This window comes from Callithrix jacchus, chromosome 6 (assembly GCF_049354715.1).
Source record: "Callithrix jacchus isolate 240 chromosome 6, calJac240_pri, whole genome shotgun sequence".
In the NCBI taxonomy this organism is placed as follows: Eukaryota; Metazoa; Chordata; class Mammalia; order Primates; family Cebidae; genus Callithrix; species Callithrix jacchus.
This window is the reverse complement of record NC_133507.1, coordinates 116,681,918-116,699,882: the sequence shown is the minus strand read 5'-3', so window position 1 is coordinate 116,699,882 and position 17,965 is coordinate 116,681,918. Positions and strand designations below refer to the sequence as shown.

At 36.0% G+C, this 17,965-nt stretch overlaps 1 protein-coding gene across 10 annotated transcripts in view; it reads left to right on the top strand.

Annotated features, from left to right (window-relative positions):
• The window catches only part of DNAH7 (dynein axonemal heavy chain 7), a 391,865-nt gene that overhangs the window by 305,953 nt on the left and 67,947 nt on the right, over window positions 1–17,965 (top strand). For all 10 annotated transcript variants that reach the window (XR_013519014.1, XM_035305175.3, XM_078328052.1 and 7 more), the window contains 5 exons: window positions 1,491–1,624; window positions 2,346–2,681; window positions 9,644–9,770; window positions 10,698–10,892; window positions 12,757–12,849. Coding sequence is in view for 9 of the 10 variants with exons in the window: in XM_035305175.3 (XP_035161066.1) it covers window positions 1,491–1,624; window positions 2,346–2,681; window positions 9,644–9,770; window positions 10,698–10,892; window positions 12,757–12,849 (885 nt within the window). In the remaining variant the exon portion in view is untranslated. The remainder of the gene's footprint in view (window positions 1–1,490; window positions 1,625–2,345; window positions 2,682–9,643; window positions 9,771–10,697; window positions 10,893–12,756; window positions 12,850–17,965) is intronic.

Here is a 17,965-nt window from a genome sequence, read left to right as displayed (position 1 = left end):
AAACAGATTTACAGGAAAAAAACAAACAAGCCCATTCAAAAATGGGCAAAGGATATGAACAGACACTTTACAAAAGACGACATACATGAGGCCAACAATCATATGAAAAAATGCTCATCATCACTGGTCATCAGAGAGATGCAAATCAAAACCACACTGAGATACCATCTCATGCCAGTTAGAATGGCGATCATGAAAAAATCTGGAGACAACAGATGCTGGAGAGGATGTGGAGAAAAAGGAACACTTTTACACTGTTGGTGGGAGCGTAAATTAGTTCAACCATTGTGGAAGACAGTGTGGCGATTCCTCAAGGCCTTAGAAATAGAAATTCCATTTGACCCAGCAATCCCATTACTGGGTATATATCCAAAGGACTATAAATCGTTCTTCTATAAGGACACATGCACAGGAATGTTCATTGCAGCACTGTTTACAATAGCAAAGACCTGGAACCAACCCAAATGCCCATCAATGATAGACTGGACTGGGAAAATGTGGCACATATACACCATGGAATACTATGCAGCAATCAAAAACGATGAGTTCATGTCCTTTGTAAGGACATGGATGAAACTGGAGAACATCATTCTCAGCAAACTGACACAAGAACAGAAAATGAAATACCACATATTCTCACTCATAGGCCGGTGAGGAAAAATGAGAATACATGGACACAGGGAAGGGAGTACTACACATTGGGGTCTACTGGCGGGAATGGTGAGGGACAGCAGGGGGTGGGAGCTGGGGAGGGATAGTCTGGGGAGAAATGTCAAATATGGGTGAGGGGCAGAAAGGCAGCAAAACACACTGCCATGTGTGTACCTATGTAACTATTTTGCACGTTCTGCACATGTACCCCAAAACCTAAAATGCAATTTTAAAAAAGAAAAATTTGATTGTAAAATTAAAAAAAAAAGAAAAGAAAATGTATATTTCTTAGTTCACAATAGTGGCTGATTATCAGATTGTAAAAATACTGCACTCATGACAATAATTACAGTGTTTCTTTTTATCTCGCTTTGTAAGATTTCCTTTACTTTTGATACCAGTAGAATCCTTGCAATTTAAATCAGCTGGTCCAACTAATAGGATTCTAGTGCCAGGCTTCAAACCTTATATTATGCCATGGCTGCTCTGATCAACTGAAATGAAAGAGAGCTTCCAACCTGATTCTAATGAAGTTTGCTGTCGAAAAGTTCTCAGAAATTAGACCGGTTTGAAATGAGAATATATTGATCACCTAACAAACCCTTTGAGGTAGTACCTCGAGGTACTAGATTTCTGACTATGAGAAACCGAGGTGGATTTTAAATCCAACAATCGCGCTTGCCTATGTCGTTAATCATAGTCTCTACAAATTATACTTCACAAGTCCTACTCTGTGTAGTAAAGAGAGTCTATTTTAAGGTCAGAAGTTGACACATAAATGCAGAGGCATTTTTAATAGAAATAATGGTGCAATTTTTGTATATTTTTTCTGTTTATAGGTAACATTACTAAACTTCATGATAACCTCTGAGGGAATGCAAGACCAGCTTCTGGGAATTGTGGTGGCACGAGAAAGGCCAGACCTTGAAGAAGAAAAGCAAGCCTTGATATTACAAGGAGCTGAAAACAGAAGGTTTTAAATGTCATAAACAGAACTATTCTTATTTGTTTTGATATCATTAGGATGAATTAAAGTACATTTTACAGATCTTTTTTGTTAGTTTGATAGGAATACTGCAAGGGAAAATATAACAGGAAAATGTAAGGAATTATATTACCTCCATGTTAATTTATAAAACTGCATTACTGAGTATATTTTTACATGCACATTCTTAGGCGCTGGAAGAGCCAGAAGGCCTGCCACAAGTCAGGGCAGGGTATTTTCATATATTCCACAAAGTTTTAGTATTCATTGTGTAACGGAGGTAACCTGATTTTTGCTGGAGCATGGTATGAATGAATATGCTGCATTCCACTTGCTGCTCATAACATCTATATCATAGGTAGAAAGAGTAAAGCTGTATAAGTAATGTAAAATTTCAGAAAATAAATGGAGTGCTACTTTCTGTTCACTCCAAGCTGAGATCCTTGATGGCAGAGTAAACTGGCTTGCCGTATTTCTTTCTAGTTAGCACATAAATGATCATTAAAAAGGGAAATGGAGCAGAAAGGCCCATCTTTGTGACATTTTACAAGATAAGAAATTAATTACACAGCATCACCATTAGAGATATTTGTCACAAAGTGATGCATTTCTTTAGGTTACAAGCTCTTTGTTTCTTATAAAAGAACATATATGTGAAATGATTTTAAATGGCTTCTTTTTCTTCTGATAAAATTGTGTTTTATTCTAGGCAGTTAAAAGAAATAGAAGACAAGATTTTAGAAGTTCTTTCATCTTCGGAAGGCAATATATTAGAAGATGAAACTGCTATTAAAATATTATCTTCCTCCAAGGCTTTGGCTAATGAGATTTCTCAGAAGCAGAAAGTAGCCGAAGAGACAGAGAAAAAGATTGACACCACCCGCATGGGCTATCGTCCTATTGCCATCCATTCTTCCATCCTGTTTTTTTCTATTGCTGATTTAGCCAACATTGAGCCCATGTACCAGTATTCACTGACCTGGTTTATTAACCTTTTCATCCTGTCTATTGAAAATTCAGAGAAGTCAGAAATTTTGGCAAAAAGGTATGTGAAGGAAATACTAATTAATATTAACTAATTAATGCATGAAAATTAGAGAGTAATTTATGGCTTCCATTGTTGTCTTAGAGCGGTACAAGCATTACAGCCACTTACCTAAAATGAATTTGATTAATCATTGTACCAGAAATCTAAGGATTAGAAATTGAACAGATGTGTCTAAATTCGGTCTGCCAAGGAACCTGTTTACAGCAATCTAGGATTATAATGTAATTCTAGAAAGAGAAAACATTTACTTTCATTTTTCATTTACAAAATATATTTATGAATGCAAGTATGGAAAGAGTAGTTAATACTTTCCAAAAATGTGACTCCTATTCTGTACAAGCTGTCATTCCAAAAGTTGCAAATCCATATTTTAATTTACACATCTATAAAATTTGTAAGTATTAGGGTAAAAAAAAAAAATCCCAAACCTTGTTGTGATTATTTGTAGTAATGGAGTTTCTTTTGTTATTCTTATTTATATAAAATACCTTATATTACTGTTATAATAAGTAATGGAATTAAGATCTGACTTAAATCTACAAGAGAATTAAATTTCATTTGAATTTTTAAATGAGTGAGATTCAGATTGGTATTAAAACATGTTTTTAATAGAGTTAAATGTGAAATTATTTTTTGAAAAAAGAAAGTGATTAATTGCAACTTTTGCCTTTTATAAACTTCTTGAACAAGATGAACCTAGATACTTCAGTTTCTTGACTGTTCAGACCCACAAGGGAAACTCAGTTTACTATTTATCACTCACTGCTAAGAATTCTTTTTTAGAAATCTAAAATATTAATCTCACTGAAACCTGAATTCCTTTCTTTATCATGGTAGAGGTTGAAAATATTGATTGTTCTTAGACTTAGCAAGTTTTTGTTAGTAAGATTGATTATTTTACAAGTTACAATATAAGACTAATAAAAATGTGAATCTAAAAGGAAATTAGATATCTGCCATTGAGAAAGGAGGGGGATTACGTTATTTATTTCGAAGAAATGCATAATGATAGAGTTTATCTTTACGATATTTGAAAATGTTTAGTTTATTTCTTTATTTCTTCCAGTTTCGAAATTTTCAAGTTTAGCAAGGATTACAGAAATAAAATTTTAAGTAATCTTTCTTAGAAAGGTTCTAAGCTATTTGCATTATAATTTAGTTAATTAAACCTGCATGTCTGGTTTTCATACTAAATTTGGAGTTCCGTGAGACAAGAAAAAAAAATAGCCCCAGGCTAGGCATGGTGGCTCAAACCTGTAATCCCAGCACTTTGGGAGGCCAAGATGAGGAGCTTGCTTGAGCCCAGGAGTTTAAGACCAGCCTGGGCAACATGGCAAAACCCCGGCTCTACCAAAAAGACACAAATTTAGCCAGGCATGGTGGTGTGGGCCTGTGTAGGAGGATTACTTGACCTCAGAAAGTTGAGACTGCAGGGAGCCATGATTGTACCACCATACTTCAGCCTGGGCAATAGAGTGAGACCCCATCTCAAAACAAAACTATTTCCAGCAGTTACTACAGTACTAATCAAATTACAGCCACACAATAAATAATGCTCTGCTTTTCACTACTGGTCTTAATTTCTACCTTAGTTAAAAGGATAACCACCAGAATGTTACTCACTTAATTAGCTTAAAATCAAGGTATTTTCTGGAGTCTAGAAAAGAAAACTGCTTTGGTCTGCCATTTAAAGACATTGTTCACATAAGCTTGAAAAATGAAAACAATTCTGTGCTTTAAAAATAGTGATGGGTCTTTTATAGTCTCTCATTATATCAAGTTAGAGCTCATCCAAGGTATGGACTTTGTTTCTTCATTGCTGTGCTTTTGTCCCTTAATATGTAAGGAAAAGCAAATCCTTTTTACCCAGATGAGCGATTCACATGAAATTTAGAAAACAAAATGTGGCATTTTCTTTTTAGTTAAACTTCTTTAATTTCAAAACAATGAAAATCATATGTATGTTGCAATAATACCAAAAGTATAATTCTGGGACCAAAAGGTAAACAGAGAAAATGTATTTTAACCTTTTATTGAAGTTATCAAAACACATGAAGAAACATGCAGGAATCAGAAGTATTTGCTCTTAAGTGAGTAAACTTGTATAAATAGCACCCAACTCAAGGCACAGAATGTTACCAACAGCCCAGAAGTGTCCCCTTCTGATCACTAACCCTTTACCCCAGGGAGACCACTGTCCTGACTTCCAACACCACAGGTTATAGTTTTTTTGCCAGTTTTGGAACTTTATAAATAGAATCACACACCGTGTGCTTTTTTATGTCTTACATCTTGCACTCAACATCATGCTTGTGAAATTACTGCACATTGTTTTGTCTAGTGCAGCGCTTACTTACTTTAATTGTTAGTTTTCTATTGTTGGGTCAGTATAATTAAAAATTACATCTTCTCTCAACCCAGAAACTCTCTCCTCAAAGGCCTAGTGAAAGGAAACAGTTTTATTGTTGAATAAACATTAAACAGAGTGTGATACAAATCGCAGGCAATTACAAAGAGATTGCAAAGACAGAGAGGAATCTCACCCCCTTAATTACCGAAGCCGATACAACCCATTACATCACACTTAGTTCATCCTAACTTTACCTGGCAATTGAAGTGACCATCTGTGTTAGCAAATTGGTTTTATCCAGAGGAAAACCAAACTTTGTATCTATATGACAGGAGGTAGTTTTGCAACTTGAAATAAGCTTAACTGAAGTTAGGCTCCTACTCTTCTGCAGTGACTTAGAGGCAGGTGGGCCATCTCCCTTGATGTTTACATTTCAAAGAAATGGCTTCTGGGTCTTTAAGAAAGACATTACTGGGTCATAAAACTGACAAAAGTTTTCAAAAGGGTTTATATACATTTCAAAGGAGGAGAAAGTACTTACAATTTTAGTTTTTCTAAATTAAATTATCTGAGAAAAAAAGGAGGGAAGGAAACTCTCTCCCAGTCTCTTATTTTTAGTTTTTACTTGTCCTAACACTGTAATGCAAATCATTGATCCATTCTACTATTGAGCATATTTGGGTAGCTTCCAACTTGGGGCTATGATGAAATTTTGCTTCCTTGAACATTCTGTACGTGGCTTTTCGTGCTGATACGTACTTGTCTTTGGTGGGTATATATCAGGAGGGAAACTGATTATCACAGGGCATGCATATATTTCCTTTTAATAAATACTGACAATAGTTTTCTAAAGCATTGTACCAAGAGAGAAACTGACCAGTTCTGTTTAAACTTTTTTGTTGTTAAAGTAAACCAAGAGTTTCCAATTAAGAAGTTAGCTCCCAAATCAGAAATTGAAAAGAGAATGAGTTCTCATGGGAATGATTGTTTTTCTGCCAACCATTAATAAAACATCAAATAACTGGTAGACTTCAGGGAGTTATTGGACCATGCTCTACCAAAAGCATAGTAGAATTGCGTGGACTATTCTATGCTCTACCAAAAGCATGTGACTCTACCAAAAACATTTGACTCTTGACACTAGCCAACCTGATCATTTTAAAATCTTTTTCTTTTTTTTTTGACATAGAGTGCAAAGTAGCACTATCTCAGCTCACTGCAACCACCATCTCCTGGGTTCAAGCAATTCTCCCATCTTAGCCTCCCATGATTACAGGCATCTGCCATCATGCCAGGCTAATTTTTGTATTTTAGTAGCGATGGGGTTTCATCATGTTGGCCAGTCTGATCTTGAACTCCTGACCTCAGGGGTTTCATCATGTTGGCCAGGCTGATCTTGAACTCCTGACCTCAGGGGTTTCATCATGTTGGCCAGGCTGATCTTGAACTCCTGACCTCAGGTGATCTGCCTGCCTTAGCCTCCCAAAGTGCTAGGATTACAGGCATGAGCCACCATGCCTGGCCTGTTTTAGAATCTTAACATTGGTCTAAAATTATCTCTTATTTCCTTTTAGGAATATAAATGTATTTCATTCTTGTTTGTCTTTTGGTAGTGGTTATTTATAATTATTATTAAGTATGACACCAAGCATATATTATTTTATGACTAGTATGGTATATGCTTCGCAATTCCCATAATAACTTGGATCATCTGTTATTTATAAGATTTTGCCTTAGAATTTATGTAACAGAATAAATAACTTTATGTAGCCAACAAACTAAAAAAAATAACATAAATATAGAAAGAAAATCTAACTAGGATATAGTTTTGTTAAATATCTTGGAATCAATCTGTTGCTGTACAAATATGCATATATGTGTAATTGTAACTGCCCAATGGGTTCTTTCTGCCTCCTACACATATAAAATTAACACACTGAGACCATGGCATTGTAGTAAAGAGAGAGTTTAACTGATGTGAAGCTGGCCATGTCACACAGAAGATGGAATTGTTACTCAAATTAATCTCTTGAAAATCCAGAGGCTAGGGCTTTTCAAGGATAGTTTGGTGGGCAGGGCATTAGGGAAGAGGGCATGCTGATTGGTTGGAGGTGCGATCATAGGGACTCAGCAAGGAAAACTAAATTTCTTCCAAAGGCTGGCTGTCTTGTTTCATTCCTGGGCATGGGGTGAACCAAGACAGCCAGACTGGGAGGCTAGAGGCAAGATGGAGTCAGCTATGTCAGATTTCTCTTACTGTCATAATTTTGCAAAGGCAGTTTGATAATTACGCAGTTTTCTTTCACTTCCATCAAGACAATTTTCTCGTGTTATTAAGTATTCTTCTAAAACATAATTTTTAGGAGTTGCACAATATACATACCATTGTATGAATGTACCATAATTTTCATATTATAAGACTTCTGGCTGAGTGGGGTGGCTCACACCTGTAATCCCCGCACTTTGGGAAGCTGAGGTATGCAGATTGGTTGAGCCCAGGGGTTCAAGACCAGCCTGGGTGACATGGTAAAACCCTGTCTCTACAAAAAAAAAAAAAAATAGAAAAATTAGCCCGGTGTGACATGCCCTTGTAGTCCCAGCTACTCAGGAGGCTGAAGTAGGAGGACCACTTGAGCCTAGGAGTTCTAGGTTACAGTGAGTTATGATTGTCCCACTGCAATCCAGCCTGAATGACAGAGTGTGATGCTGTCTTCAAACAAATACTTCTAAGTATTCTCCAGCTTTTGTATTGTAAGTAATGCTGCAGTAAAGATAAATGTCTGCATCACTGATATTTTCTCAGGCTGGAATCCCAAAATTAGGACAAAGGTGTTCACTTCTTGCAGGTTCCTGATATAAATTCCTTTCCTGGAAGATTATTCAAACAACTCAATCAGAGACCCAGCATTGAGAATGATAATTTTAATTTTCTCTTTCACCTTAAAAGGTTATTAAAATATCATATTATGTCTCCATTTTTACTAGTGACTGAACCTGAACTTATGATTAACCTTTATAATTTTCCCTTTAATCTTTCTGTCTGCAAGAAGAGAGTTGTCTTAAAGTGCAGAAATATTTTTTATTCTAGAAAGACCAGATGTGACTCACCCTGTATTCATTGTATAGTACTGCTACAAGTGAGACAAATTCAGTGACATACATGAAAAAACCTATTAGCATAATAATGGGGACAGAAATAGTATGTTTATTTTAAATCTAAGAATTCAACTGTATTTTAGCAACCACTGCCAAACTTTCTCTACAAAAACCTTTTTTGGAGTTTCCAAATAAGATACATCAATTTGTTGTAATTCTCTTTATGGGAATGCTGCAGGGGATAAAATAGTTAAGAAAATAGGCAGGTAAAGAAAAATGGGAAAAAAAAGAGCTAGGTTGATTGACAATATCAGTCAGGACATTGCCAAGATCTAGTCATACAGGTAGACTGTTTTTTCCTAGACACATTAAGAAACACCAATGTAATTTTGCTTAATCATAATCAAACTATGCTGATTTTTCCCTCAGATACGATCTGCTAGGAATGTTTGGGGAATCCATGTCAATCATTACCTCTCTAAAAATGTTTACAGCCAACTCTTCATTTCTATTATAACTACTATAACCCATGTGATTAAAATATTTTTTAAATTTGATTCAATGATAATTTATTTCCTTATGTGATAATTAACGGAAAATACTTAAAGTGTTATGTTGATATTAAGAATTATTATAAATACAGATCACAAGTTACTGCTTACTATAATAGGAAATTGTTGGAAATATTGTGGCTGGGCGTGGTGGCTCATGCCTGTAATCCCAGGACTTTGGGAGGCTAAGGTGGGCAGATCACTTGACGTCAGGAGTTTGAGACCAGCCTGGGCAACATAGTGAAACTCTGTCTCTATAAAAAATACAAAAATTAGCTAGGTGTGGTGGTATACAACTGTAGTTCCAGCTACTGGGTAGGCTGAGGCAGAAGCCCAGGAAGCGGAGGTTGCAGTCAGCCAGGATTGTGTCATTGCACTCCAACCTGGGTAACAGAGTGAGACCCTGTCTCAGAAATAAATAATAAAAAGGAAATATTGTGATTATTCATATTTTCATGTTTTGTCTCTAGCAAATAAAAATGTTTGTCAAGTTTTGTGATTTCTTCAGCTTTCATGAATTTATAAGTAGCACAATACTAAACTTAATAAAGAAGCTAATGTTAGACTATTTATTTTAATATATAATATAAAACATTAGAAATTATTTATTATACAGTGGTGAAATTTTAACCCCAGAAATGCTTTGTAGATTAAAACAGTCTGTAAACTTTTTAATCTAACAGATTAATGTACCATCCACTGACTTTTTTCCAAAAGGAAGATTAAGTTTAAAAAAAAAATTCAGTTGACAGTAAAGCGCAAGTGGACTGAAGTGTTTCTACATTGTGTAGCTCTCAAATTGTTGCATCCAGTTAACAAGGATTCTTAACTGTTTTGGGGGTACTTGACCGTAAAGTTTATTGGAAGAACATACATGTAAATGGTGTGCAATGGCTTTTCTTAAGAGCATTATCTTTAAAGTATATTTTTATTTATTTCCTTTATTTTCTGTTGACCCTTAGGCTTCAGATTCTTAAGGATCACTTTACCTATTCGCTGTATGTTAATGTCTGCCGGTCACTGTTTGAAAAGGATAAGCTGCTCTTTTCCTTTTGTCTAACTGTAAATCTACTGCTGCATGAGCAGGCGGTCAGTACTGTTTTCCATTTTTAAGAAGAAACCCTTAATAACACTGATTCATTAATTTACTGATTTGTATGGGACTACATATAAAAAGATTGTAAGTAGTTAAACAATAATGCTGTTTATTATTATAGTTAAGGTAAGATGTTATCAGGAGAATAAATTTCAGATAATTGAGACTTAAATAAAACATACAATAAGTGAGACATAAAATGAATTGATTGTATTAGATTTTCATATAGCTTTGCGTATAAATTCCAAACAGCTACACATATAAATATATGAACTTTTGGTTTTATTTTAAAATAAATCAATCGCATTAGATTTTCATACAGCTATGCATATAAATTTACTTAATATTGATACATTTACACCCAGTAGTGTAAATGTTTTTAAAGACTTGTGCAAGTTACTGAAATCTGTGTAAAGTCACTGTTTTATACACTTACATGTTTAAGATTTATGGATTTTATATGGTGATGTATTGGTTGAATTCTGAAGAAATAAGGACTTTACTTTTGCATTTCTTGCAAAAATTGTATAGCATTAACTTATTATTCTTTGTGGAGAATAATTAAAAACATGGCACGTTGATGGGTTTCTGTCTTTCTACAATTTCTAGAGGCAGTAGGACTCTAGGCAGTCATTTTGGAAAATGTGTATTTAAATAGAATATATTCAGATTTTCACATTTAGACAAGTAATTCTAGAGGAAAATTGTAAAAAAGTAGCTATCTAAAATGGAACCATTTTGAAAACTAGTTATAATGAGTATATTGGTTTCTTATGAATAAATACTGAGCTATATCACTATAGAATTTCATAGAGACCACATCTGAAACTTGCAAGTCAACACTCTTTGATAGTGATCGTAAGCTTACTAGTCTATGATGAACTCATTTCTGACTCTTCATGCTGTCTTGTTTTCCAAAGATTAATAAAGCTGAGTGGAGATTTCTGCTAACTGGTGGCATTGGACTGGATAACCCTCATGCCAACCCTTGTACGTGGCTTCCTCAAAAATCCTGGGATGAAATATGTCGATTAGATGATTTGCCTGCCTTTAAAACCATTCGTAGAGAGTTTATGCACTTAAAGGATGGATGGAAAAAAGTATATGATAGTGTGGTATGTTTTAACCCTCTTGCTTATTCCTGTGTTTTTAAATGGAGAAAAGGATGTTAAATAACTTATCTTTTCATAAAACAAGGTTTAAATAAGCTTTGAAAAACTGGTCACATGTTAGAATGCAAGCTTTGATTTATGTTATCGCACCTTTTAAGTCAGTGATTCTATTTGAACTTCCATTCAAACTCCTTGAAAAGTATTAAGATGCAAGAATGCTGTGTGGTTCTTGAAAATATTCTTGTTGAATTTCGATGCCAGGTTTTTATTCATTATCAGTGCAGATTTTGGCAGCCCTAATAGCAGATGAGTTAAAGTTTATGAAACAGCGGTTGTTCAGATTTTCTGAATTCAGGATGCAAGATAATACAGTTTTGGGTTTGTTTTTTTTTTGTCATTTGAGAAAAGGAAAAAGCTTGTACAGTAGTTCTAAAATAATTTTCATGAGACCTTGTTTTGCTAACTAGGGAGTATTATAATTGACACAGACATAATATTCATAGTTTCTCATCTGGGATATATAGTAATTGTTGCTTTCTCTCAATTTTTCTTTAGTGCAACGGCTATTATTTTTCCAGTTCCTAGTTAACTTTTTCTATTCCTTTGTTTCTACTCTCTTGACTTCCTGCTTTCCATGAGTTTAACATGTAAGAACTCTGCTTGGAAGAGGCTGGAGGAAAGAAAGCTAAATATGCAGAGAGCATGTTTTGTTTGGTTAACATATATTTTATTTTGTTACCTACTTGTTGTATTATATGATAATGAGATTATGTCTTCACATGAATTCAAATATTTGGAAGTGATCTCTCTTTTGGATTTTTTTCTTGTTAGTAATAAAAATGCTTTCTAGAAACAAATATGTGTTGTGAGTACCTCAAGTAATTTGAAATTAAAATTTTATTACTATACTGAAGCCTGAAGATTTCTAATTTGAGATACCACATAGCTTTTCCTAAAGTTTCACAGGTACACGTCTCCTTTTCTTCCTCCCAAGGTTTACCCCTCCTGCTGGTATCCTGATGCCTCCTCTCTTCTTGTGATTTTTGTAATAGCTCTTGATTGGCTTCTTCATTACACACATTCTCAAGTCTCCCTTTATTAAAAAAAATTTTTTTAAAGATTGTTCCAAACAAGAAATAATAAATTTCAGCACAATGCCCTTTTTACTTGTTTTGACATATTTATTTATTTTGATAAATAGATGATGAGAGAAGTAGGTAGGTTTTTAAAAATGTCTTTGTTGCAGCTGGGAGCAGTGGCTCTTGTCTGTAATCCCAGCAATTTGGGAGGCCAAGTTGGGTGCATCACTTGAGGCCAGGAGTTCAAGACCAACTTGGCCAACATAGTGAAACCCCCTCTCTACTAAAAATACAAAAAATTAGCTGGGCATGGTGGTACACCACTATAATCTCAGTTACTTGGGAGGCTGAGGCAAGAGAATCGCTTGAACCCAGGAGGCAGAGGTTGCAGTGAGCCAAGATCATGCCACTCTTCTCCAGCCTGGGCGATACAGCAAGACTCTGTCTCAAAAAAAAAAAAAAAAAAAAAAAAAAGCCTTTGGAGAAATAAGGGGAAAATAATAGCATATGCACATTTATTGTTTTCATAATAGGGATCATTTTGTCATTTTATTAGGGTTCATGTTGACATTAACCTGTTTAGTTCATGTCCTTGTTTTGATTCCTTTGAAGTATATTAACTTTTCTTCTCATTATTTATTTTATAACCACCTCCCAACTTTACACTTTTACACAAGCATTCTTGATTTCATTTATATATTTTTTTCTAAAAGTTGGTTTATAAGTGAAGATACTGTTCTCTTTATGATCTCCAAAATAACGTTGAATTATTTACACTATAATTTTAGGAACCACACCATGAGGTTTTCCCTGAAGAATGGGAAAGTAAAGTAAACGAGTTTCAGAGGATGCTTATTGTTCGTTGCTTGAGGCCAGACAAGGTAAATGTGGGCTTTGAAAACACCTCAATAATTCCAAAGCTTTCTGCCTGCACAGTCCATCCAAATGCATTTCCTTATGTAATTATGGGGGAGTCGGAGAAGCCTGCAGGAAATAATCTCACTTCCTTCTAATGCAGACATTGTTTCGAAAAGTTTGTATATTTACTAAGACCATGATAAATTAGTAACTAATCGGATTATGTTTTATAATTTTATTTTGTGATTATTTTAAATTTATGGTTCTCAGTACTCACAATCAAGTCCTTTTACATATTTGTAGTCTCATTTTTACTTTTTTTTTTTAAATTGCATTTTAGGTTTTGGGGTACATGTGCAGAGCATGCAATACAGTTGCATAGGTACAAACATGGCAGTGTGTTTTGTTTGCTTTCTCCCCTTCACCCACATTTGGCATTTCTCCCCAGGCTATCCCTCCCCACCTCCCCCTCCCACTGGCCCTCCCCTTTTCCCCCCAATAGACCCCAGTGTTTAGTACTCCCCTCTCTGTGTCCATGTGTTCTCATTTTTCATCACCTGCCTATGAGTGAGAATATGCAGTGTTTCATTTTCCGTTCTTGTGTCAGTTTGCTGAGAATGATGTTCTCCAGATTCATCCATGTCCCTACAAACGACATGAACTCATCATTTCTGATTGCTGCATAATATTCCATGGTGTATATGTGCCACATTTTCCCAATCCAATCTATCATCAATGGGCATTTGGGTTGATACCAGGTCTTTGCTATTGTAAACAGTGCTGCAATGAACATTTGTCTGCATGTGTCCTTACAGTAGAATGATTTATAGTCCTTTGGATATATACCCAGTAATGGGATTGCTGGGTCAAATGGAATTTCTATTTCTAAGGCCTTGAGGAATCGCCACACTGTCTTCCACAATGGTTGAACTAATTTACACTCCCACCAACAGTGTAAAAGTGTTCCTTTTTCTCCACATCCTCTCCAGCATCTGTTGTCTCCAGATTTTTTCATGATCGCCATTCTAACTGGCGTGAGATGGTATCTCAATGTGGTTTTGATTTACATCTCTCTGATGACCAGTGACGATGAGCATTTTTTCATATGATTGTTGGCCTCATATATGTCTTCTTTCGTAAAGTGTCTGTTCATATCCTTTGCCCAATTTTGAATGGGCATGTTTGTTCTTTTCCTGTAAATCTGTTTGGGTTCTTTGTAAATTCTGGATATCAGCCCTTTGTCAGATGGGTAAACTGCAAAAATTTTTTCCCATTCTGTTGGTTGCCAATTCACTCTAGAGACTGTTTCCTTTGCTGTGCAGAAGCTGTGGAGTTTGATTAGGTCCCATTTGTCTATTTTGGCTTTTGTTGCCAATGCTTTTGGTGTTTTGTTCATGAAGTCCTTGCATACTCCTATGTCCTGGATGGTTTTGCCTAAATTTCCTTCTAGGGTTTTTATGGTGCCAGGTCTTAGGTTTAAGTCTTGAATCCATCTGGAGTTAATTTTAGTGTAAGGTGTCAGGAAGGGGTCCAGGTTCTGCTTTCTGCACCTGGCTAGCCAGTTTTCCCAGCACCATTTGTTGAACAGGGAATCCTTTCCCCATTGCTTGTTTTTGTCGGGTTTATCAAAGATTGTATGGTTGTAGATATGTTGTGTTGCCTCTGATGCCTCTGTTCTGTTCCATTGGTCTATATCTCTGTTTTGGTACCAGTACCATGCTGTTTTGATTACTGTAGCCTTGTAGTATAGTTTGAAGTCTGGTAGTGTGATGCCCCCCACTGTGTTCTTTTTGCTTAGAATTGACTTGGCCATGCGGGCTCTCTTTTGGTTCCATATGAAGTTCATAGTGTTTTTTTCCAGTTCTGTGAAGAAAGTCAATGGTAGCTTGATGGGGATAGCGTTGATTCTGTAAATTACTTTGGGCAGTATAGCCATTTTCATGATATTAATTCTTCCTAACCATGAACATGGAATGTTTCTCCATCTGTTTGTGTCCTCTCTGATTTCGTTGAGCAGTGGTTTGTAGTTCTCCTTGAAGAGGTCCCTTACGATTCTTGTAAGTTGTATTCCAAGGTATTTTATTCTTTTTGTAGCAATTGTGAATGGCAGTTCATTCTTGATTTGGCTCTCTTTAAGTCTGTTATTGGTGTAGAGGAATGCTTGTGATTTTTGCACATTGATTTTATATCCTGAGACTTTGCTGAAGTTGCTTATCAGTTTCAGGAGTTTTTGGGCTGAGGCGATGGGGTCTTCTAGGTATACTATCATGTCGTCTGCAAATAGAGACAATTTGGCTTCCACCTTTCCTATCTGAATACCCTTTATTTCTTTTTCTTGCCTGATTGCTCTGGCTAGAACTTCCAGTACTATATTGAATAGGAGTGGTGAGAGAGGGCATCCTTGTCTAGTGCCAGATTTCAAAGGGAATGCTTCCAGTTTTTGCCCATTCAGTATGATATTGGCTGTTGGTTTGTCATAAATAGCTTTTATTACTTTGAGATACGTTCCATCGATACCGAGTTTATTGAGGGTTTTTAGCATAAAGGGCTGTTGAATTTTGTCAAATGCCTTCTCTGCGTCAATTGAGATAATCATGTGGTTTTTGTTTTTGGTTCTGTTTATGCGGTGAATTACGTTTATAGACTTGCATATGTTGAACCAGCCTTGCATCTCCGGGATGAATCCTACTTGATCATGATGAATAAGTTTTTTGATTTGCTGTTGCAATTGGCTTGCCAAAATTTTATTGAAGATTTTTGCATCTATGTTCATCATGGATATTGGCCTGAAGTTTTCTTTTCTTGTTGAGTCTCTGGCAGGTTTTGGTATCAGGATGATATTGGTCTCATAAAATGATTTGGGAAGGATTCCTTCTTTTTGGATTATTTGGAATAGTTTCAGAAGAAACGGTACCAGATCCTCGTTGTGTGTCTGGTAGAATTTGGCTGTGAACCCATCTGGACCTGGGCTTTTTTTGTGTGGTAGGCTCTTAATTGCTGCCTCGACTTCTGCCCTTGTTATTTGTCTATTCATAGTTTCAGCTTCCTCCTGGTTTAGGCTTGAGAGGACACAGGAGTCCAGGAATTTGTCCATTTCTTCCAGGTTTACTAGTTTATGTGCATAGAGTTGTTTGTAATATTCTCTGATGATGGTTTGAATTTCTGTGGAATCTGTGGTGATTTCCCTTTTATCATTTTTTATTGCATCTATTTGGTTGTTCTCTCTTTTATTTTTAATCAATCTGGCTAGTGGTCTGTCTATTTTGTTGATCTTTTCAAAAAACCAGCTCTTGGATTTATTGATTTTTTGGAGGGTTTTTTGTGTCTCAATCTCCTTCAGTTCAGCTCTGATCTTAGTTATTTCTTGTCTTCTGCTGGGTTTTGAGTTTTTTTGATTTTGCTCCTCTAGCTCTTTCAATTTTGACGATAGGGTGTCAATTTTGGATCTCTCCATTCTTCTCATATGGCCACTTATTGCTATATACTTTCCTCTAGAGACTGCTCTAAATGTGTCCCAGAGATTCTGGCATGTTGTTTCTTCATTCTCAATTGGTTTGAATAACTTCTTTATTTCTGCCTTCATTTCATTGTTTATCCAATCAACATTCAAGAGCCAGTTGTTCAGTTTCCATGAAGCTGTGCAGTTCTGGGTTGGTTTCTGAATTCTGAGTTCTAACTTGATTGCACTGTGGTCTGAGAGGCTGCTTGTTATGATTTCAGTTGTTTTGCGTTTGCTGAGCAGTGCTTTACTTCCAATTATGTGGTCAATTTTAGAGTAGGTGTGATGTGGTGATGAGAAGAATGTATATTCTGTGGATTTGGGGTGGAGAGTTCTGTAAATGTCTATCAGGTTTGCTTGTTCCAGGTCTGAGTTCAAGCCCTGGATATCCTTGTTGATTTTCTGTCTGGTTGATCTGTCTAATATTGACAGTGGAGTGTTAAAGTCTCCCACAATTATTGTGGAAGTCTAAGTGTCTTTGTAAGTCGTTAAGACCTTGCCTTATGTATCTGGGTGCTCCTGTATTGGGTCCATATATGTTTAGGATCGTTAGCTCTTTTTGTTGTATTGATCCTTTTACCATTATGTAATGGCCTTCTTTGTCTCTTTTGATCTTTGTTGCTTTAAAGTCTATTTTATCAGAGATGAGAATTGCAACTCCTGTTTTTTTTTTGCTCTCCATTTGCTTGGTAAATCTTCCTCCATCCCTTTATTTTGAGCCTTTTTGTATCCTTGCATGTGAGATGGGTTTCCTGGATACAGCACACTGATGGGTTTTGGAATTTTATCCAATTTGCCAGTCTGTGTCTTTTGATTGGTGCATTTAGTCCATTTACATTTAGGGTTAATATTGTTATGTGTGAATTTGATACTGCCATTTTGATGCTAGCTGGCTGTTTTGCCTTTAGTTGTTGTAGATTCTTCATTATGTTGATGCTGTTTAGCGTTTAGTGTGATTTTGGAATGGCTGGTACTGGTTGTTCCTTTCTATGTGTAGTGCCTCTTTCAGGAGCTCTTGTAAAGCAGGCCTGGTGGTGACAAAATATCTGAGTACTTGCTTGTTTGAAAAGGATTTTATTTTTCCTTCACTTCTGAAGCTCCGTTTTGCTGTATATGAAATTCTGGGTTGAAAGTTCTTTTCTTTAAGGATGTTGAATATTGGCCCCACTCTCTTCTGGCTTGTAGAGTTTCTGCCAAGAGATCTGCTGTGAGTCTGATGGGCTTCCCTTTGTGGGTGACCCGACCTTTCTCCCTGGCTCCCCTTAGTATTTTCTCCTTTATTTCAACCTTGTTGAGTCTCACGATTATGTGCCTTGGGGTTGCTCTTCTTGCGGAATATCTTTGTGGTGTTCTCTGTATTTCCTGTAATTGAGTGTTGGCCTGTCTTACTAGGTTGGGGAAATTTTCCTGGATGATGTCCTGAAGAGTATTTTCCAGCTGGGATTCATTCTCTTCGTCACATTCTGGTACACCTATCAAACATAGGTTAGGTCTTTTCACATAGTCCCACATTTCTTGGAGACTTTGTTCATTCCTTTTTGCGCTTTTTTCTCTGATCTTGGTTTCTCGTTTTATTTCATTGAGTTGATCTTCGACTTCTGATATTCTTTCTTCTGCTTGGTCAATTTGGCTGTTGAAAC